Source organism: Lampetra fluviatilis, chromosome 11, assembly GCF_964198595.1.
Source record: "Lampetra fluviatilis chromosome 11, kcLamFluv1.1, whole genome shotgun sequence".
NCBI lineage: Eukaryota > Metazoa > Chordata > Hyperoartia > Petromyzontiformes > Petromyzontidae > Lampetra > Lampetra fluviatilis.
In genome coordinates, this window is record NC_136285.1 from 842,571 (window position 1) to 866,239 (window position 23,669).

Sequence of the window (23,669 nt, forward strand, 5' to 3'; positions counted from 1 at the left end):
CCAACGGCACAAGTTAAACTGCGCGTCGAGGCACTTGGCAGCTAACCGGGAGGTTAGCTGCTCGTGGCCGCACATGGGCAGTGGGATGCCCAGGTCCTTGGACAACTCCAACATCTTCCCCAGTATCAAGGGCTCCAACAAGTCGGGCTCGGTCTTGGGGTATGCGGCCATGGCCAGCGCAATCAAAGCGCCACGGAAGGCCACGGGTGATTCCTCCGGTGCCCGTTGTCTTTGGACAAATCTACGGTGAGCGTCGTCCGGTTGCTCGTATGCTACCGCCATCTCGTCGAAAGCTTCCTTTAGCGTTGCCTGCTTTGTAGCTGGGATGGAGCGGAAAAACTTTAAAGATGCATCATCGAGGAGTGTTGGCAGGACCTCCAAGGCCTCCTCATCCGTCCACTTGGCGGAGCGGACAGTCGATTCAAAATGCCAAGCGAATGCGCTCCAATCCCCGCCAATGGCAAATTCCTTTATAGAAGTCAGACGGTGGCTGCGAGCCCTCCCGCTGCTCCCACTCGAAGCGTCTGCCCCACGCGGCGGTGACAAAATGGCGGCTTCCCGCCATTCAGTCGTGACCGCGCCCAAGATGGCGGCATCCTGCCGCGTGTCGGGGAAGGCGGGAAGCCTCGCAGAGGCCACAATGGCGGACGGCTCGGGCCCACCCGACGTCTCCCCCTGCAGAGGCCCGATGCGTGGTTGTCCCGGCGCCGTCGCCGGCACGACCAGAGTGACCAAGTCCAGCAAAATAGCCCGCAGCGAATCAATTTGCTCCGCTACGTGCTGCCAGCCGTTCTCGGTGCCCGAAGACGTAGAAGGCCCGGCTCCCGCGACGATCTCTTGCACTCCCGCCGTGTCGCTTGCCGCCGTCCCGTCCGCACCATCCATACCCGGGACCGCCACCGCTTGAGTAAGGTCCCCGTCGTCATCCGAAAAAGGCGAATTTTCTTTTTGAGATGTTTTGACATCTTGAACCGCTTCTGACCCCAATGTAATAAAGGACTTCGCCACACACTGCTGTCACTCTTTATTCCCGTTGGCACTCGCACTCCGCTGGTCCCGACAGCAGACCAGCTGCTCCTCGCGCGCGCCCCACACGCGCCCTCCCATCAGTCTCTCCGCTTCCCCGCTCCCGCACACCGCTGGCCGACGGTGTGCCCAAGCTCCTCCAGCCACGTGGCTGATGGCGCGGAATCCCTCCGGCCACCCAACGTGGTTCCGATTCGTGACTCTACCAACTGACCACAAGCCCTTCCGGGATCCCACCTATATTCTCTTCACCACGTGACCCTGTCTCCTCCCTCTCACCACGCCCTTTACCGAACCTTCCAGATCTGGCCTCCGCATAGCGCCTTGCTGGCTCCGCCTTTAGGTTCCGCCCCTGCTCACTTCGCATCCGATTGGGCCCGAGGTGAGCGGCGGACCTTCACATACGCCCCCATACTGGGACCCGCCCCCCAATACCATGGGCCGTATGATTGGCCCAGAGCCGAGCAGCGAACTCCGCTTACGCTCGCATTACACATGCAAAGAGTAACCTAAATCACTGAATATCATGAAACCCTAGCACATATCGATTATAAACTGCAGTAAATAAGAAAGTGTATTTATTGTCTAGGGATGTAATTAATTACACTCTAATGTAGATTTTTTTTACGGGCGGAGGGACCTCTATCAGAATGCTAACTCACACACTGTGCCATAGGCATGGAAAAGATTATGCATAATATTAAACAGTCACTGCCATCTCAAAATTAATGCAATGACTATAAGCAAGTAGAAACATTGTAGAACTGGAGTCATGTAATCTGCTTTTTGTGTTTAGTTTATTGTCCTTCCCCCGTACCTCCGATTAGCACGGTTGGCTACATAGGGTGCAAAAGAAGTTCAACATACATGCATTGAGTGTGATTTGAATATTGAAAGGGAGTTGATCTGATGACGTGTGTACAATGGGAGTGCATTCCACAAAGATGTAACTGCAAACGAGAAAGCACGCCGACCTATACTCGTACACCTGATCTTTGTTGTGACTAGCAACTCGACTAGATGAGCGAAGGAGTCTCGATGGGGTATATGAAGAAATGAGAGGTGAAATATAAGCCGGAACAAGAACATGACACTTTTTTAAAAGACAAAAAGCAGCATTTTGTATGAGTTGAATGATAGAGTTATAAAGGCCAAATAGGAGAATATTTTTAAAGTTATAAAGTATGAATTAACATTTCACCAGCATCTTGAGTTAGGGAGTTGCAGATCTGGGAAATCCTTCATAGGTGATTGAAAGCAGTTTTGGAAATGAGAAATATGATGAGAGAAAGATAGTTTTGAGTCCAGGAGGATTTCAAGATTGCACACAGTTTTTACAATATTCAAGTCAGCCTATTAAGTGAACAGAATATTACTGAAATTCAATGACCATGGATTTTTCCCGAACCATGTCATAGCAGGTAGTACACACGTGAACATCACCATTTACACACGTGTACCTGAATGTGGAGTCTTCCACTAAAACTTTGTGTTTTTGCATGTGTAGGTTTCAGTACGTGTTGGACTCCAGTTCATGGGTGGAGCAATGGCCCATGGATGAGAAGTGTAACCAACCAAACGTGCAGGCATTTTGCGCCATCAAACGCGAATATGAGTTTAGCATGCAGATCCAAGGCTGTTCTTCTTAAAGGGTGGTTAGCCATTGACTACAACAACGCATTCTACCATGTGCATTTAGATGCCTTTACAAAGTACAAAATACAATTTAAATTAGCGCATGGGTTTTCGCATCCAATATTATGATTCATATGACAATAGGTTTTTCTCCTTTTTTCTGGAAACAAAACAGGTGTTGAGATGTTAAAACACCAAACTGAAACCTTTTACAAGGAATCATGTAGACCAGAGGACGCCAAGGCGTCTAACACAGTTTGAGACGAGGCTCAAAATAAAGCTGTCTCTGGTGTGGACCAATCAGTTTCAAAGACAGTGCATATATTATCAGAGTATGTTTTTTGTTTGCATTATGGCTGCAGGTATTGTGGTCTATGCAAACATGACTCCTTGTAAAAAAGGTATCAGTTTTGTTGCCAGATAGAAGGGTAAAAAACCAATTATCATCTCAACACCTGTTTTGTTACCAGAAAAAAGGGGAAAAACCTATTATCATATTTTCGTGCTGGCAAAGGAGGTCCCATGATATGATTCATAATTGATCTTGTGTTAGGCCTTGTAATAATCTTTCCAAATTTGTGTCGTTAAGGCACTCCACTACCTGACAGTCAAAAAATAAAATAAGCATGTGTACATGCATTTATTGTGCCAATTTATTATTAACGCCAGTAATATAAAAACAATTATTCCCACAACATAATTTTGCCAAAAATGTTACCTATTATATATATTTTCCCTTTGAAGGCCATAGTGTGATTGACAAATGTTTTAGTTATCTTCACGTACACCGATGCCCAAGTAGCAGCATAACCAAGTAACTTGTTATTTGATTGAATCATTTAAAGATATACCAATACACAGAATCTACACGCATTCCTTTTGAACCTAGATTAGTCTTTGCCAATAGTGTCCAGAAAATATTTCAAATTCGATGTAATATTTTAGTCTTCTGCAATAATCAAAACCCTTGCCAACTTTAAGCACATCCTGCCTTGTTTGTGTAAACAGGTAATGTTCAATTACCAAACAATAATTAGTGCTTGCAATTTATTCTATCCTCTGCACCTATTTGCAATCACTTGTAAGGTTTCACCTAGACGAGTATAGTCATACAATTGTGCACATTCTGTTATAATTCTGATTGTACTGTTTTGAATAAATAAAATATTGCCATATACTGTAATGCGCTTCAATGTTTTCATAATGAGATATTCACACACTGATGGTGAGCTGTTTTCGCACATACGCAGCCAACCATGCTAATCAGAAGTGCAGGAGAAGTACAACAAATTAAACACAAAGTGGTTATAAAGAAATACATTTTTAAACTAGATTTAAAAGTATATATAGTAGCTCAGGACTTCTGGTGATGTCATGACTGAGTGAAAAACTCGAAGTGGATTGCTCCTACCCCATCCCAACCAACGGACCCCTTTTAAACCAGGTATTCCACTTATCGATAAAAAATTTAATTTTTCTCTCCTAACCTTGAAGATATGAAGGAAGGCTTTGGTAAATGAACCTCTCCACCCAAAGCCATTGGAAACAATCTACAAGACCCTGCTGCCAAGCACCTGGGTGGGATGCAAGAACTGGGCCTGATCTGGTGGCCTAGGCCAGGGAAAACCCTTCCCCATACTCACAAACACGATGGAAGACTGATTCCCCGGTAAAAAAGCCAAGGTTTCCTCCCCGCTAGCCTCCCCAATCAAGTCAAGATCGGATGCCCCTGGGGAAGGAACCTGGGATCTCCCGAAAGCCTTACCGGAAAAGGTGGAGAACACTGCTATATTTAAAGTGTTCAACGAGAAGCTGAATAAAGGTGTGTGGGAGGGTGGAGAAGCTACAAGCAGCCATCAACTCCATCCAACCCTCGCATGAGAAGCAGAATTAAGTGACGAAGACCCACGAAGCCACGATGTTGGAGCTCAAATAAGCATATAACAGATTGGACGTAAAGGACGGGAAAGCCAACTGAAGGCATACGGCCTCCCGGAAGGAACGGCCTCCCTATAGAACATACCATGACACCTGCCCGACACCCAACAATGCACTGACTCCCTTGGCATGCTCCCAGTGAAACTTGAGGAGATAGTCCATGCGTACCGTGTGGTGAGAAGAGGCAGAAGGGACTCCATCTTGTTTGCAACCCGCCAAAGTGCCACGGAAACCCTGAAGGCAATCCGAGCAGCAAAGGTACCCTCATGATGGGCAACCGCACCTTTGTTTCCCCAGACCTTACGCCGGTGGACAAAAAGAAAAGCAACCTCCTACATTTACACATCTAGTTTGGAGAAACAGGGTGCAATCTCAACTCCTATACCCGGCTAAAACTGTGAACCCAAATTGGGAATAGATGGCTGGACTTTCTAACATCGGGTGAAGCAACAGAATGGAAGATGGTGCAAGAGATCCTGCAGGAACTGAAAGGGGAGAGAGAACACATTTGAGCCGGCACGTGGTAACTGGGACTTCCGGACATGGAAATACGTGCAAAACTAGGGTCCTCAATGCCAGTGATCCGGTGCTCATCAGGTGGCGTCGCATAATGGCAATTTACCGCGTGACCCCCCAAAACCTCCCTTCCACCTTATCCCCCTACCCATCATGCACTCCAAACAGGGTCATCCTCACCCCTCCCTCATGCCCCTGTTGTATATGTAAGCCTTTTTCCAAATTCATATTAAGAATAATTCGGCCAATAATTTTTTTTATAACAATAATCGGAAAAAATATATATATAAAACAGATACCCCCAAAACTCTCAACTCTACCCCTCACAAGCCACACCAAGCATCTGGAGGTCGTAAACATTCCATGAAACAACAAACTTCGGGGCAAAGAGGGGTGAGAGACTATCTGGAAATCTCCAGATTGACAAAGGGCCTATGACCCCGACCTTCCCAAAACGTTCTGGACGATTCAGGATAAATATGCAGGGCTAGAGAAAAACACACACGCTCAGAGCAGAGACAAACAACTTTACAACTCGCATCTTCCTTAACGGTAAAAGTTTGAAACTCAGCAAAAAGAACAAATCGACGTTATAGACTGCAGTCTATATTAGTTGCTTTATTATTACTTATTTTATGTCACCCTTATGCAATTCATATATATTATTTTGAATTGTATCTTTGTATCTATGTAACTTCACCAAATGAACCAAATACACGAGCCCCTGCCATCACGAAAAACTTAAGTCCAAACTAAAACTATTCCTCCAGCATTGAAATATGACTCAAAATAAAACACTAATTCCTGGAGACAGACTCATAACAAAGCTTGGCAAAACCCTCAAAATAATGACGTAATGAGGAGCATTACGAATATTGATTAAACATAAAACCGAATAGTAACCACAATTTATTAAGACCGGGGGTAACTCATAAGAGATACAAGGAATACATCTAACACACAGGACCACATAATATGTATCCCATAGAACCAAAGCCTCCCTGGCCACCTTTGTCTTCCAACAATTCGACACAAACACATGCCAGCCATAAATACGTATGAAGGGATCTGGCCTCGAGATGACAAGCACTCAGAGGGAGTGGGGAGTCAGGGCGGCCGCGGAGAGAGGACGCGGATAGAGGGCATCTGGTTTTTGTTTGTTTGTTTTTCTCTCGCAAGAAACGCGCCGAGAGGGGAGGGAGTTTCACGTTCTTTGTTTAAAGCACAAGCGCACATCACGCAATTCAGTCTTGCTTTAGTCTTGCTCAGGCTTGCGGTGCCGTCACGAGGGAGCAGTCGCCGACCCCAACCATTGGTGTCATGTCTCGCCGAGAGAAGTGACGGTGTGTGGTTAAGTGCGAGTGAAGCTGGCGAGGATTCCTGCTATCACTCTCGTGAAATAGCGGAAAGCGCCCAACGTCGATCACGCAACGAACGAGAGCATCATTCATCGCCAGAGAGCACGGAGCAGTGGAGAGAGCCTGAGCCAGCGCAGCCCTGAAGTGAGGGCGGGAGAGGCACCAGCGGGTTCCCGTGTGAAGCAGCTGCACACCAAAGGCGAAAGCAAGGAGAGAGAACGGAGCAGTGGAGAGAGCCTGAGCCAGCCACCCGTGAGCAAGAGTGTCAGCGCCAGCGAGAGCGCCGTGTTTTTAATACACACACACACATCGACCAGCACCAGCTGGGAACCAAGACGAGTGAGGAACCTGCTCAGCTGACGAGCGCGCGCGCTATCTGACGACGGAATTATCGCACACCACGACGGCGAGCGTCGTGCTGACTCGTCATCCAGCAGCGGACAAACAGCTGCAGACGACACGCCCGAGCGAGAGGGAACTCCTCCGAAGCCATTTGTATGACACGCCCACCCTCACACACACACTCACTGCTCCACAGGGAACAAACTACATTTTGGTACAAGGAATGCCCAACCTCGGCGTCTGCTTTATGCGAAGAATTGATCAAAGAAGACACACGCACACAACACGCATATCGGGACGAATAAGATTGTTCCAAAAAGTTATCTTTGTGTTTCGAGAAGGGTTGCCATTCCAAGGTGGTGCATTACATATCAACTGATCGTGAAAAGCATTTGCTGCCCATCGAGTTACATGAATACGATTGTTAGAAGTATTTTAGTCATTCATTTTCGTTAATTGTATAATCTTGCCAATGAATTAATTGACATATACTTTGTCTTTGGGGTAGATAATTTGCTTTTATTGCCTTTCGTATGAATATCGTCGCATGCCTGTTTTAAAGACTCTCCATCGCCGTCTAAGCTCGCGTTATGCGGTGGAATGAATGATATGTGCGGTTGCCAAAGTGAAACAACGTAATTCTTGATGGTTATCTATACTGCTCGCGGAAGGAAATTTCAGACTCGCACTCACACTCTCAGACACACACACTCACTCTCACACTCTCAGACTCACACACACACACTCACTCTCACACTCTCAGAGTCACACACATACTCACTCTCACACACACATACACACTCTCACACTGTCAGACTCACACACACACTCAGCGCGGCGTTCAGGGGAGGGGAGGCAGTTGGATGAGTGGGCGTGTTTACCTTTCCCCCACCCTCCCCAACATCCTCAACTCCCTTAACTATCGGCCCCTCCCCCTTGCTTAGACACCTCCCCTTACCACCCTCCCTCAGGCCCCTCCGCTGACCCTCCTCCCTCAGGCCCCTCCCCTGACCCCCCCCCATACCCTTAGGCCCCTCCCCTGACCCCCTTCCCTTAGGCCCCTCCCCTCTCCATACCCGGCAGTAGGTCTCCACCAATCAAAGAGCTGTTTGTATTATATATTTATTTATGCACGACAGATAGACAGACAAAAAATCCCTGGTGGGCAGTGTGGAACATTGTTCCTACCTGTATAAGAGCTGGGCTGAGTTGGCCCGCTCAATTGTGATGGACACCTTAATGGAATGTGGTCTTCCACCTGTTTCGAACACAATAGCCCAGCTTGCTGCACACCTTTATCATTTTCAAATACCCCGTGCACATGACTATATCTCTCCTCCCCACTTCCCGGTACCTGCTTTTCCCCAACACTCTTTCCCTTTTCGGGTGGACCACACCTTCAATATTGTATTTTCCCTTTGGAATTATTTGTGTCATATGACATCATGCAACAGCTTCATCTGCACTATCTATATCACTAACAGTAGTAAATTAGTGGTTGTGCCAATACTTTTTGCTACTAAATGCCTATAAGACCGAAGCCATATTCATCGGTTCCCATCCGCATTTTTCTAAAATTGGTTCGTCTCGTTTGTGAATTGATGGTCACAATGTCAGTCTCACATGGGAGGTCAGAAACCTTGGTGTTCAGTTTGACCAGTCATTACAATTTGAGGCACATATATCAAAGGTGGTTAAAATTCCCTTTTTCCACCAAAGATATTGCCAGAATGCATGGCTTCCTGTCACCTGCTGACTTGGAAAGCCTGGTTCATGCATTTGTTATCCCGACTCGACTAATGCAGCGCCTTTATTGGCTGGGATTTCGAGAAAAGTATTGGGCTGACTCCAGCTTGTTCAGAATGCAGCTACTCGAGTGCTCACACATACACCATTCCAGAGGTGGGACAAAGTCATTGTTATGCAAGTCCAAGTCGAGTCGCAAGTCATCAAATTCATGACTCGAGTCTGACTCGAGTCCAAGTCACATGACTCGAGTCCACATCTCATAGGTGGGACAAAGTCATTGTTATGCAAGTCCAAGTCGAGTCGCAAGTCATCAAATTCATGACTCGAGTCTGACTCGAGTCCAAGTCACATGACTCGAGTCCACACCTCTGCACCATTCTGTGAGCACAGTACACCAGCCCCCTTAACTCATTGGCTACCAATCAAATTCTGAGTGGATTTTAAGATACTGCTATTAACCTAATATGCTTTATATATTACGTCACGGTCCTTAAGATCTTCTGATGTCCAACTGCTCAACATTCCAAGGTCTAGGTTGCACTCTTTTGGTGATCGGACGTTTGTTAACGTGGCATCCAAACTATAGAACGCTTTGTCAGTTGAAATCAGGAAATCAGAATCGGTAGATATGTAGTGGCTTAGCACTGGCTGCTGGCAGGAAAGGGGGATCTGCGGCGTATGGCAGCCCTGACGTCAGCAGCCTAGGATATACACGAGAGGGCGTTCGAGGGGAAAGGTCACAGAAGTGGCACACCAGGAACCCGTTAGTAGGTTCCAGAAAGGGGATGTGGCCGGGAGCGTGGGGGACCTCGGGGCTGTTGTTGGAGTGGGATCCCCGTCGTGCTGCTGAAGTCCTTCGTCATCGTTCTTCTCGTCGTCTTCACCATTTCGGGGCACCGCCAATCAGGCAGTCTACCAACTGTCCTGAGTAGTGTCGTTTACAATAGATAGACTAGTTCAATTATTGAGTGTTAACCCTGATGGTGCTTTTTAATAAAGAAATGCCTCCAAGTGTTATCGTCTCCGAGTTACTCACTACAGATATATTTATGCCTGCTTTGAAAACCCATAAATTTAAACTGGCCTTCCCTCTTTAGTTTGGTCAGTTGTCCTGGTTTAGTTTTTTCTTTCCTGCTTTTCATGCATTGTGCATTGGTATCCTAGGATGAAATGCGTATTATACGTTTAAATTAGTATAATTAAAATACAGGAGTGTTTCACTGAGTGCATTCCTCAATGTTTAAAAACAACGCGAATGTGATACATTACATTTTTGAGGATATATTCACTAATTGGCAGCATAAATGTGAACCAACACATTATGCGACAACTTATTGCGGGGGCGGGATGTTCTTGGTGGCTACCCCCTGCACTTGGTGGCCAGACCAGAAGAACGAGACATAGTGGGTACGGGATACATTCACAACACATACTATCAGCAGTCCACGCGTAGGGAGATTTTCAACGGACCACGAGCTTTCCTCTCTTATCCTTTATATACTCTAACAATCCACCATTATTGAACTGTCTTTCATCTCTTAACAACTCCCGCATATTCCAACTTGAGTTGCCCAGCCAATCCAATGTCCACCAGTTGAATAGACAGACCATTGATCATTAGTGGCTGTTCTGCCTGACCAATCAGGATTGTCCCGGAACAGCAATCAGCTAATGGGTAACTTACAGCGGCCAATTCAAATGGCTATACCACTGTTTTACGAATAGTAATGACATATTTCAATAACGGAACACCTTTGGCCTTTAAAAAATTCCTAATTATACAACACACGGTACTTAGGGGCACTCTCACGGAAAGGTGTAAAAGTAGGGGGGCGACACGTGGGAAGGGGGGCTATTGTTGGGCCTCACTGCTCAGGGAAGGGTTCGTCCAGGGACAGGGGCCCCGATAGGAGCTCCTGATCCCTGGATCGGGAACCGCCACGCGGTGGAGGTGAGAGGGTGGGAGAGTGGGGGAGAGAATGAATTTATGACAATGGCGAGTGGAGGTCAGTGAGGCGGGGAGTGAAAGTCACTGATGGGGTGGTGAGGAGGGGGGATGGAAGGGGAAAGAAGGGGAGGTCACAAGGAGGGGTGCCCAGAACTCCAGGCCCTGAGCCCCGCGCTTCGGTCCCCCGGGACCCTCTCCCTGACCCCTAAGTCGTGGTTGGGCTGCCACAGCAGCCCGCCCAATCCTCGTCCTGGCATCCCACGGTGCAGGGTGGTACTGACGCCCCACCCCCATTACTGAGAAGGAAGGGGAGATCTCATCCATCATCGCTGCTCATGTCTGCCGCCACGTGTTAATCACAAGGTGGTCGACGTCTGGTTGAGGGGGTTTGGGAATGAGCGTGGCAGATGTCATTACCGGGTCCGGGTAAAGGGGAGGGGAAACAACGCTCAGATCTAGGTCAGGGCCAGTCCACAGGGGGGGAGAGGAGGGGGTCGGAGGGGGGGGGGGCATGTCATGGTCGTATCTGTGGGAATGGGAGAGGGGGTGATGGTCAGGCTCGGCTCTTGCTTCCCAGGTGCTAGGGTTTAGTGTCTTGTAGATCGTTTCCGTTGGTTTTGGGTGGGCAGGTTCATTTATCTGAACCTTCCTCCATATCTTCAAGGTTTGGGGATAAAAAAAATAAAAACTTTTGATGGGTAAGAAGTGGAATACCTGGTTTAAAAGGAGCCCGTTCGTTGAGACGGGGAAGGAGCGGTCGGCTTCGAGTTGTTCACTCAGCCATCACGTCACTGGAAGTCCAGAGCTACTGTATGTACTTTAAAATCTAGATTGAAAACTAATTTATTTAGAACTACTTTTTGTGTTTAGTTTGGTTGGCAATATATATGCATAAATATCATCACAGTGCGTGTGAATATCTCATGAAAACGTTGAAGCGCATTACAGTATATGGCAATATATTTTTTATTCAAAACAGTAAAGTCAGAATTTTAATAGAATATTAACGATTGTATGACTATACTAGTTTAGGTGAGACCTTACAGGTGATGGCAAATATATGCGGATAAACTTTATTTCAAACTCGTAATTATTGTCAATATATTGAACATTACCTGTTTACACGTAAAATGCAGTGTGTGCTTAAAGTTAGCAAGGGTTAGAATTATTGCAGAAGACTACATTTTTCAAATATTCGCAGGACACTATTGGCAAGGACTAATCTAGGTTACACAATGCATGCTTGTAGATTCTGTGTATTGGTACGTCTCTAAGTGATTTAATAACAGGTCCCTGCGGGGTGGGCTGGTAGGAACGAATAACCAAAGAATATAAACATAATGTATTATTAAACTTATTTAGCCAGGAAAGCCTCACTGAGTGTAAAGGTTTTTGTAGGGTCCTGCCAAGTGTTTGCAGTAGGGGGAGATGTTGCTACACCTAATCGGACGATACGAAGGGAGAGTTTGATGCCTAGTTCTAGGCTTTAGGTCTAGCTGTAGGCTTTAGGCCGCTGTGAGTTAATTTTTAATTTAAATGTTTTAATTATTAATGTAAAAGCTTTAAATGTAAATGTTTCTATTTAAAAAAAAACATCAGGGAATGTAACATTGTTAAACATTAACTCCCTTTGACACACGCGGGGGTACGATACGAAGGGAGAGTTTGAGGCTTAGTTCTAGGCTTTAGGCCTAGCTGTAGGCTTTAGGCCGCTGTGAGTTAAATTTTAATTTAAATGTTTAAATTAAAAGCTATCTCAGGGAATTATAAGGGAATGTTACACTTGTTTAGCCAGGAAAGCGTCACTGAGTCTAAAGGTTTTTGTAGGGTCCTGCCAAGTGTTTGCAGTAGGGGGCGATGTTGCTACACGGACGGACGGACGGACGATATAATCTATTGTAGGCTGGTTCACTTCGTTCCTACCAGTAAAATAATAACTTATTTGGTCATGCTGCTCCTTTGGCAGTGGTGTACATGAAAAATAGCAAAAGAACATATTTGTCAATCACACTATGGCCTTCAAAGGGAAAACATATATATAATAAGTAACATTACGGGAAAATTGAGGTTGTGGGAATAATTATTTATCTTCCTGGTGATAATAACGATAATAATTGGAGCGATAAACGCATGTACACGTGATTATTTGATCTGTTTGACTGTCAGGTGGTGGAGTGCCTTAACGACACACATTGAAAGATCATTACAAGGCCTAAACCAAAATCAATTATGAATCATATAATATTGGATAAAAAAACCTGTGTGCTAAGTTATATTGTGTTTTCTACTTTGTGAAGACAGCTAAATGCACATGGTAAAATGCGTTGTTGCAGTCAATGGCTGCCCCCCCCCCCCCCTTTAAGAAGAACAGCCTTGGATCTGCATGCTAAACTCATATTCGCGTTTGATGGCGCAAAATGTCTGCACGTTTGGTTGGTTACACTTTTCATCCACGGGCCATTGCTCCACCCACGAACTTGCGTCCAACACGTACTGAAACCTACACATGCAAAAACACAATGGGTTAATGGAACACTCCAAACACAGGTACACGTGTGTAAATGCTGATGTCCCCGTGTGTACTACCTGCTATGACATGGTTCGGAAACATCATGGTCATTTTGCAGTAATATTCTGTTCACTTAATAGGCTGACTTGAATATTATCAAACCTGTGTGCAATCTTGGTATCCTCCTGGGCTCAGAGCTATATTTATCTCATCATATTTCTCATATTTTAAAAACTGCTTCCAATCACCTATATAGTATTTCTCAGATTAGCAACTCGCCAACTCAAGACGCTGCTCAAACCTTAATTCATGCTTTGTAACTTCCAGATTTTATTTTTGCAATGTTTTCCTATTTGGTCCTTCCAACTCTATCATTCAACAAACTGAACTCGTACAAAATACTGCTCTTAATTTTTTGTTTAAATGGCACCTCTCATTTCTCTGGATACCTTATCTAGACTCCTTCGCTCATCTAGTCGAGTTGCTAGTCACAACAAAGATCAGGTGCACGAGTATTGTTCGGCATGCCTTCTCGTTTGCAGTTACATCTGTGTGGAATGCACTCCCATTGCACATACGTCATCAGATTAGCTCCCTTTCACACTCAATGCATGTAATTTGAACTTCTTTTGCACCTTACGTAGCGAACTGTGCTAATCGGAGGTGCGAGGGACGGACAACAAACTAAACACAAAAAACAGATCACATGACTTCAGTTCTACAATCTTTCAACTTGCTTTTGGTCATTGTATACATTTTTAGATGGCAGTGACATTTTAATATAATTCGTAATCTTTTCCATGCTTGTGGCAAAGGGTGTGAGGCAGCAGTCTGAGATAAGTCCTTCCGCCTGTAAACAAAATCAGCATGAGAGTGTAATGAATTACATCCCTAGTCAATAGAAACACGTTCTTGTTTTAATTCTAGATTTGAAGCTTTCGTGACTGCAAGGATTCATACTCTCAGGGTTTTTTTGTAAAGTCACGTAGGTAAAAAAAAAGTTAAATAAAATATTTTTTATTTTACTTTTATTTTTTTTACCTACGTGTCTTTACCGAAAAAACCTAAGAGTATGTTCTTGTTTTGTTTCGATATAAAGCTTTCGTGACTGCAGGGATTAATCTTCTTGGTTCTTTCAGTAAATTTATGGGAAAAATATGCTAAATTCCTATTGATATGCAAATTCCTTGATATGCAAATTCCTTTGTGGCCGAAACGTCATGAGAATTGTATTTTATTATGTTTTATTTTTATCATTTAATATTTCCCTTCTACGTGACTTTACCGAAAGAACCAAGAAGACGTTCTTGTTTACTGTAGTTTATAACGGATATGTGCGAGGATTTCATGATGTTCAGTGATTTAGGTGACTCTTTGCATCTGTAGTGCCATAAGAGGGGCCACTGTGCCAGCCCAAGAGGGGAGGGGCTGCTGGGGGCTCTGGGATCCTAGACAGATAAGCCTCGGCGCCAGGCGCTAGGATCCCAGGCAACCCAGACGCTAAAGCCCCTTGGCGCCACCAACGGGGGGGCTGTCTGTGGGATATCTGGGGGCGCACACAACCCTACCCCTCGTTGGGGACGAGGCATAAAAGGGCAGCTCCCTGGCCGATCGGGGCCAGTCGCAGCTCAAGACCCAAGACCCGCTAGCCAGCCAGCTTAGGACCCTGGACCCCCTCGTCCCGCTTGTCCTTGTAAGGGCCGGGACGCTGTGAGGGCCAGTGGTGGGACTCTGGGACTCCCGGCTCTACGTCCTTGCAAGGGCGAGTTCCGAGGAAGCCAGAGTTCAGACCCGCACCTTGGCTGGGTCGGGTCAAATAGTCTCCCCTAGGGTAATTGTAGCCGGAGGACCCCAGAGCGTAGCCAAAGTAGTGTATCTAGGCTGTGTACCTAGGCTGTGTACCTAGGCTGTAACAGAGTATCAGGACTGTTGGAGTGTTGTATTGTAATAAAGAAGTTACCTCTACAAGTGTCTCCGGAACCCATTACACATCCATTACACAGTAAGAAATCCAATTATTACAATTTGCATGAATAAAGCATCGTCCGATGTATGCTTCAAATTGTACTTAGAGGGAAAGAAGAATGCATGGATTAGAGAACAGATAGAGGTAAATTAAATCATCCAAACTCTTAAAAGTAAGTCAGCTTGGGAAGCACACATGACTAGAAGGCTCGAGGCATTAAAAACCATAATTGTCGAAAATAAACTGGAATATAGTTGATAATTGGTTCTTTACCCTTCTATCTGGCAACAAAACTGACACCTTTTTACAAGGAGTCATGTTTGCATAGACCGCAATACCTGCAGTCATAATACAAACAAAAGAACATAACTCTGATAATGTGCACTGTCCTTAAAGTTGATTGATCCACACCCGAGACAGCTTTCCTTAGAGCCTAGTCTCATATGGGTTGGACCAGATGACGCCAAAAGGCGCACAACTCAAAGACAATGCACCATCAGAGTATGAGAGCTCGGGGCAAGCATCTACACTATGGGAACCTCATTTGCCAGTAAAAATATGATAATTGGTTCTTTACCCTTCTATCTGGCAACAAAACTGACACCTTTTTACAAGGAGTCATGTTTGCATAGACCGCAATACCTGCAGTCATAATACAAACAAAAGAACATAACTCTGATAATGTGCACTGTCCTTAAAGTTGATTGATCCACACCCGAGACAGCTTTCCTTAGAGCCTAGTCTCATACTCTGATGGTGCATTGTCTTTGAGTTGTGCGCCTTTTGGCGTCATCTGGTCCAACCCATATGAGACTAGGCTCTAAGGAAAGCTGTCTCGGGTGTGGATCAATCAACTTTAAGGACAGTGCACATTATCAGAGTTATGTTCTTTTGTTTGTATTATGACTGCAGGTATTGCGGTCTATGCAAACATGACTCCTTGTAAAAAGGTGTCAGTTTTGTTGCCAGATAGAAGGGTAAAGAACCAATTATCATATTTTTACTGGCAAATGAGGTTCCCATAGTGGAATATAGTTGATTGATAATACATTTTGAGTTAGACCACTGCTGCAGCAATGCATGTGTGGTTTGCATTTAAAAAAATGCTGCGGTTGCAGACTTCAAGATTAAATTTTCTATTCATCTAATGCGCCTTGGCACTACAGTCGACCAATATATGTCGTTTGTAACCATATGCAATGACTAGATTAGTCACATTCGACCACTATTAAGTTGTGACATAGCCAACACGTTGGCGTGTAGCATAATATCGACAAGGCTCGAATTTTGCAACTTTTTACTCTGTGGGACATCTGGAAAAACATTTACCAAACTGCAGTGTATACAAAACTCTCTGGCACATGTCGTGACGAGTATTGCAAGATTCGACCATATCCGTTCAGTGCTCGCCAAGCTGCATTGGCTTCCAGTTGCTGAACGAATATGTTATAAGGTCACACAAAGTGCTTGCTGTAAATTAACCACAATACCTTGCTAATTTCATCAATCAGCACAAACAATAACGCAAATATTGGTCAGCCTCGCAGCGGCTTTTGACTGACAATGGAACAAAAATGGTTACTGCATCGCGAACTTTCAGATGCACTTCGGAGTACTCTTCCTTATGATATTAATTTTAAATCGATATTTAGAAATCATTTATTGAGTGCTGTGTGTAATTTGAATTGAAACATTTTTGGAAAATATTTTGAAAGTGGCAAATGTGTACCATGACACCAGCAAACAAAGTCCTACTCATTTCACATTAAGTCACAGAATATTTAATATCCCCTGTGAAGCAGACAATACATAGTATGTATGGTTAATGCACCCACAGTAATAGCCAGGGCAGCCTAATGAATTCAAAACATGACCCATTGGAACAAGCGACAGATACAATACTGCTGGGCCGTGCCACCGCCCCCATCACTCACCTATCATTCTTGTCCTTCGTCTCTCCCTTGCGTCCCATCAGGAGGTACTGTCGCGGTGTTTCCATGCCAAGACGTCCATCACATGAGCGGGTCACGATGAATAGGCGTGTCGCTTTAGGTTGAATAGCCTGATCTTGGCCTTTGTGATGAAAGTTTGGAGAGGCACACACACATTCATATAACCCTGAGATAGCCAACGTATGCAATTGTGTATAAAAAAAAACTGTTTCTAAAACAGCATTTTGTGATCATAAAACAACACCATGCATTTAATATGCCAAGTATTATTGTTTCTGCTCACAACCATCCTGGATTATATCCTGAGGATGCTTGGGACAGTTTACAGTCTTCTTCTTCTTTGATATGGCTGATATAGATGGAGAGCAACAACTACAAATTCACATTCAGATGGTCAAGCCAGATAACCGCATCAAGAGTAGCAGAGTATCGCTGTGATGTCTTCTTCATGTTTGTGGATCGGGCATTGCATAGTTATATGTTGTATGGTCTGTTCTGAATGACCACAGTCGCACACTGGAAATTTATAAATTTTCCATATGTGCGTCAGGTATTCGCATCTGCCATGGTGTGTGCAGATGCAAATTACGGTGGACCATGAGCTTTGTGGAAGATCAAACCCAGGGATCTTCTGCATTGGGTCTTTCACAAGGTGTGTGTTCGTGAGTTCTTTGAACTCCATTCAGCTCTCCAGGCTTCATCGGGGCTGAATTCTCATTGTTTAAGATTCAGCATATGTGTCCACAATTGCTTGGACCAAGTTGACCCTTGTTTTGGTATTGGGAACTACCTTTTTCAGGTGGTTCTGTAAGGTTAGTGTATGGTCCACCTTAACTCTGAGACAGGTTGGAGTGGGGTCGTGTCGCAGTAGGTCACTTTCAGAGTGTGCTTGCTGCTCCTATTGTCAAGATGAAATGCAGTGACTGTTGTTTCATGGGGATTTGACTTGAGCCTCCAATTGCAGAAATATTCCCCCATGGTGTTTAGCTGTTGCTTCAGAGTAGATTCAATGTCGTTGAAAGTGGCTCCTTGCGTTGCCAGGGGAAGGTCATCCGCATATATAAATTTGCATGACCTGGTTGGCGGCATGTCACTAGTGTAGACATTGAAGAGAGTTTGCGTGAGTACTGAAACCTTGAGGCAATCCATTGTTGAAGAAATGAGTAAGCACCCATATAGGCACGCAGTCGCCTATTGCTCAGCATCTTCCATATCAGGTGTATTGTGTAGAGCTTCAACATCAGCCATTAATCCAGACTATGTTGTAGGCTGATGACAAATCCACATGGCTGTGGATTTCGTCTCGAATCAGGCCTAAATTTTCGTTGCAAGGGACAAATCTTGGTCACAAGAGAAGCGTCCAGGCCAGAATCCCACTTCTTCTTCAGGGATCACTGACTAGGCAAAATGGGCTGATTCTCCGGAGGATGATGCGTTCCAGGAGTTTATCGGTCATGCGCAGGATTGATATTGGCCTATAGCTTCCCTGGTCATTGGTTGGCTTTCCCGGTTTGGGTATTGCAATGACTATCGTCTTCCACCATGCTTTTGTCTAATTAAGTGAAACGTCACGTTTAATTGATGATAAAGTTGGTTGTGAAAATTATTTCACGAACTGCTTCGCTGAAACAACAATTTGTGTGTTAAAGGCAATGTAATTAGTATGGCTGTGTAGGGTGTTGGAGGGTCTTAACGACACAATATTGGCTGGATCATTACATAGCCTAACCCAAATATCGATTATGGATCATTTTTAATGCGAAAAAAATGCCTGTTCCCACTTACCACTTTTTATTACAGTTTGAATGTTGACGGTGTAGTATACAAAACTTCCAACTTCAGTGCGGTTATCAACAATCCCCACATATGCTGCAAGTACAGAGGTCAACGTGGAAAGTAAGAACATGATACTTATTTCCATCCTTTAACACAGAAGAAATGGCAATATCACTTGCTTCCTTGTTTCATTTAGTGAACTGCTTAAATATGTAAATGTAATTTCGACACAAATTATATCATAGGTTTTCAATTATAATTTTGTATTACTCCAATGTAGCAGTTTACAAATGATAACTTAGAAAGCAGCTGATAAATGAAGAATGGTAATTATGGTAATAACCCAAGTCCTGCTTGTTTGAGTGAAGTCTACACAACGTGATGATTTTAAGATATTAATGGCAGCAACATTCTGCAGCAGTAGCATGTATGTACCTTGTCGCTGAGGATTGCTGTGCAAATCTGGTAGGCCACCCTAGTTAATACTGCGTATATATTAACCATATAATACTATGCATATTCTGCTTCACAGTGGATGTTAAAGATCATCTGACGTCTTTCAAAGAAGAGTGAACCATTTTGTGCGGCCATCATGGCTAAAATTTGAAAACTTACCTGCAAATAACTACTGCGAAAAATGATCGTCACCCCCTTACTGCAAAAATGACTCAGTGAGGTTTTCCTGGGTAAGTATAAAAAAAACCTCAACCAAACTTTTATTTTTCCAGGTAAAACCCACTCTTTTCAGAAGCGACTTGGCCACAAATGATATCTCAATGAAATGGATTATGTCGAAATGTATATCAGCCAAATACTCTAAACACATCTTTATAAATGTAGAAGGAGAAAACTGGAGGACCTGGAGAGTAATCCACGTGATCAGAGAACACGCAAACTCCAAATATACAGGTGTCAGGGTCGGGATCGAATCTATGAGGTAGTTAACATCTTGCCACTGTGGTGTCCCATTTGTAATATACAATAAAATGAATACACTGAAACACTTTCCAGAAATCATATAAGAAATGTTCTATTAACGTTATAATGTAGTGTAGCACCTTATATAACTGCCATAATTATATCTGCTGTTTATGGACTGGTGGATGAAGGCCTCCCCATGCCTATGCCATCCGTCATGGCCCACTAGTGGCTCACTTGTGTCACACAGCAAGAAAAGCCGAGGGTTAATTCCCATTTCGAGCGCCATTCTTTGTGGAGTTATTTTGGTCTCCCCCAGTTCTGCGTGGATTTCGTCCAGACTCTTTAGTTTCCTCCAACATCTTAAAACATCTGCACTGTTATTAATGTTACCCAAACATACCAATGCAAACAAATTACCTGCAAATTACTCAAATAGGACTACACACACACAACAATATTTCCCCCAACTTTAAAAACTTGGCAGGACCATCCTATATCGGCTTGAAAATCGGTGAAGCTTACCTGGGCAAACAAGTAGAGCAATACTAATAAAACATATTGCCAATCACAAGAATATAGTAGAATAATAACTAAATCTGACACCAATCTTGTACAATGGCTACCACCCCATCTAACAATATGTCTTGTCCAAGCCACACACATTCCTCACAGTGAATAGGACATCTTTGATTTTTGTTTGTTCCCTGATCCACTGGTCCTCGTTCTGCATCTCAGTTTAATGATGAGCATGCATTTCTTTATTTCTTCTTTGCACACTTTTCATATTATATTCAATTTAGCCAGGGTCTGTGTTTCTAATTCCTGTTGTAGCTGGTATTATGCACTGATTGAAAACTTTCTTCTTCAGTTGCATCGCCTTCATATTCTTCATTACCGAGTTCAGCTTTTCTACAATGATTCCTCTCCTGCTCTTTTGCGCTTATTTACATATTTACTTATTAAATTTGATCCCAAATTTTCAATAATTTCCTGTAATCCATAACTGTGTATTTTATGAAAAAAACGTGTAAACAACCATTGCAAGCAATTATCAGACCCATTCACACATTGTGTACACAAAAATACACATTGTGTACACAAATACCTCAAATTACATAATAGTTCCTCAGTCATTCCTCAAAAACAAAACCTCATTTGAATATTTGCAGACCTCTAAGCCTCCTATCGTACACATAGAAACTGTTCGCGAAAATCACAAAAAATATAAATTACATACATGTTTTAGGCAAAACATGCACAGATATATTTTCTAGAATAAAAAATTGCTCCATTAAGTCATGAACATAAATAAGATGGCCCTTTCTGGTTTTCTAACTCTGTTTACTTCAACGTTTAATTTTTTTTTGTGCTTCCAAGGCACAATATTGCAAATTATCATTCAAAATATTCTGCCATCCCTCTGCTTTCAAACATTAAATGTTGGCATGCTATATATTTTTTTTTATATCATAACGCAGTGTTTATGATTATTACCAGTGAGCTTAAACAATCCTAATTGGAGCATTAAAATTGGAGCATTAGACTTATTGCTTTCTGTATCGGGTGGTGGAGGGTTTAAACAACACAAATTTGGTCAGATCATTAGATTGCCTAACCCAAAAATCGATGATGAATCATATTAGCTCCGAAAAGATACATGTTGAATCAATGATGATTGCCGAGTTGTTTTTGGTCCAAGGCAAAAATGTCAAACTGAGACCTAGGTCCTGTTGTAAACGTGTGTGCTAGTATCAGTGACACAAAGCGTTACCATAGTCGATTCCTGCAACACAGGCCGCTTCTTGTCTGTGTAGGACAGTGATTGACGTATCGAACTTTGGTTTCTTGGCAGGGCAACTCACTGACAAACACAAATATAATATATTATTGCATTGCAACAACACATGAATAGAGAAATTCGATTTATCAATCAAACCATCAACTCACATCATGATTTCCAAAAGTTCAATGTCAACTTTTGCATTTTTTTTATAACCAGTTGCCACAATTGTCAGCACACTGGACGTGCAATCCAGAAGGCGTTGGTTCGATTTCTGATTCCGGCATGGCAGTTGAAACAGCAGTAGTTTATTTCACCCCCATCTTAATTCCTACCACGCAGTATGAATGAGTTCACCACAATGAGTCGATCGGCAAGTCACGTGTTGTGGGGTAAAGTGTTCGGTACGACCACCTCTTACAACACACGTCTGGTTAACATAAACGTATCGGAAAAATACCCTCTGGAGTTTACTCTTGTGGAGGCCCTTGTGCCAGCAGTGGCACAAGCAAACAATTGCAGGACTTTACCGATACCATTACCTTTTCATAAAAAAAACGTTAACAAAGCAATTCTAGGTTTCGCATAGTAAGGTTTGAAGCTCAGTGTTTCAACTGTTTCGTACAGCTCAGTACCTATGCGTTCTTACGGTATAGTGTACATATGCATATTATATATTTGTAACAAAAACAGCATTGCATTATCAGTAGTGCTTGCAACTCTGTAAAATAGCACACGTTTCATATGAACAATACCCTGTAAATATAATATAACGTGTAAAAAGCTGGTGTGAAAGATTTGTTTTGGTGGGACTTGTTTTACGTGTGGTGTAATAGCGCCGTCTGTTGTCTAGCAACGGCAACTGCGGTGGACGAATGGTACACACGCCGAATGGAAACAATAAAAATAATACAATAAAACAATAAAATAATTGTCACGACGTTTCGGTTACAACGCAAGCAGCCGTCTTCAGGTGAAGAATGAAACACTACCAAGCTTGGAGCGTATATATAAGCTGGGTTGGAGGTGGAAGAAGGGCGCCTTGACAAAATAATTTGCATATCAAGAGGAATTTAGCATATTTATTGGAAATGCGTAGGAGGTGGGCGGGGGGGTTTCAAAGTCATATTATGCCCATGCATTATGCAGGATTAGCAGCATCAAAGGGAGGGGGTAGGGGGTAGCATTAACAAAGGGAGGGAATGTTAATAGTATGTAGAAGCAACAAAACATGTCAATGGGAGAGCGGTGGTAGGAGACCCGCGGCGGAGCAAATAATCCATTCCCTGTGGAGAACACAAGATACACAGTCAATGCCAGTGAGTGGACTGCAGTCTGAAAGTCACCGTAAATGTGAACAACAATCAGTTAAGATCCGGAATGGTTTATTACGTCCTTCCAATGATTGCTGAGCCAGAATCCATCTTCTCGGTTGAAATTGTCTCTGTGTTTGTATATGTGGATCGCCTCATGAACGAATCTCTCATGGTAGCCAGATGGCTTGCAGAGAACCTCTGCCTTAGAGAAGCCAATGTCATGTGAGCCCACTGAATTGTAACAGTGATCTGCTACGGCTGAAGTGTTTGCCCTACCGTGTTTCAAGTCTGCTTTATGTTCACGGATGCGGTCTGAGACATGTCGCTTGGTTTCTCCAATGTAACTGCTACCACAGAGGCAACTCAATTCGTAGACGCCAGGGTACATCTTTTACAGATGGGACCATATCACGGATTTTATGTACTGTGTTGAATCGGACCTGGAACTTGTGTTTTATCAGGATTTTGGAGATCTTTTTTGTGACCCCAGCAATGTAGGGTAAGGTGATGGTCTTGAAAGGCTCCTCAACAGGATCCTTCTTGATGGTTGGAGTGATGGCTTTGCGGATTGTGTAGTCGGAGTAACCATTAGCCTTAAGAGCTTGGCGTACGTGTTTGAGTTCACTGGCAATGTGTTCCTGGTCGGAGATGCATTGGGCTCTATGGTATAGAGTCTTGATGAGGGAATTCTTCTGGGATGGATGGTGGTGGGAATCCGCTTTTAGGTAAGCATCCGTATGAGTGGCTTTCCTGTAGACAGAGTGGCTCATTGAACCATCAGGTCTCCTTTTAATTAGGACATCCAAAAAGGGTAGCGTGCCATCTTTTTCGTCTTCCATGGTGAATCTGATGGCTGGGTGTATAGAATTGATGTGGTCGAGAAATTGGTACCTCTTCCATAAAGTCGGACGTAGAGTGGCAGTCTGGATGGCGTCAG

At 43.8% G+C, this 23,669-nt stretch overlaps 2 protein-coding genes across 2 annotated transcripts in view; one reads left to right on the top strand and one right to left on the bottom strand.

The window, feature by feature from the left end:
- Nucleotides 1-3,844, top strand: part of LOC144934715 (complement C3-like) — a 161,342-nt gene extending 157,498 nt beyond the window's left edge. Inside the window, exon 42 of the mRNA XM_078860768.1 lies at nt 2,534-3,844. Within this exon, the coding sequence (XP_078716894.1) occupies nt 2,534-2,675 (142 nt within the window). The 3' untranslated portion in view covers nt 2,676-3,844. The remainder of the gene's footprint in view (nt 1-2,533) is intronic.
- Nucleotides 3,845-12,870: 9,026 nt separating this feature from the next.
- The window catches only part of LOC144934673 (complement C3), a 238,628-nt gene continuing 227,829 nt past the window's right edge, over nt 12,871-23,669 (bottom strand). The window contains exons 39-42 of the mRNA XM_078860724.1: nt 21,408-21,497; nt 18,725-18,808; nt 16,922-17,060; nt 12,871-13,012 (exon numbers count right to left, since the gene is read on the bottom strand). Coding sequence (XP_078716850.1) covers nt 12,871-13,012; nt 16,922-17,060; nt 18,725-18,808; nt 21,408-21,497 — 455 coding nt within the window. The remainder of the gene's footprint in view (nt 13,013-16,921; nt 17,061-18,724; nt 18,809-21,407; nt 21,498-23,669) is intronic.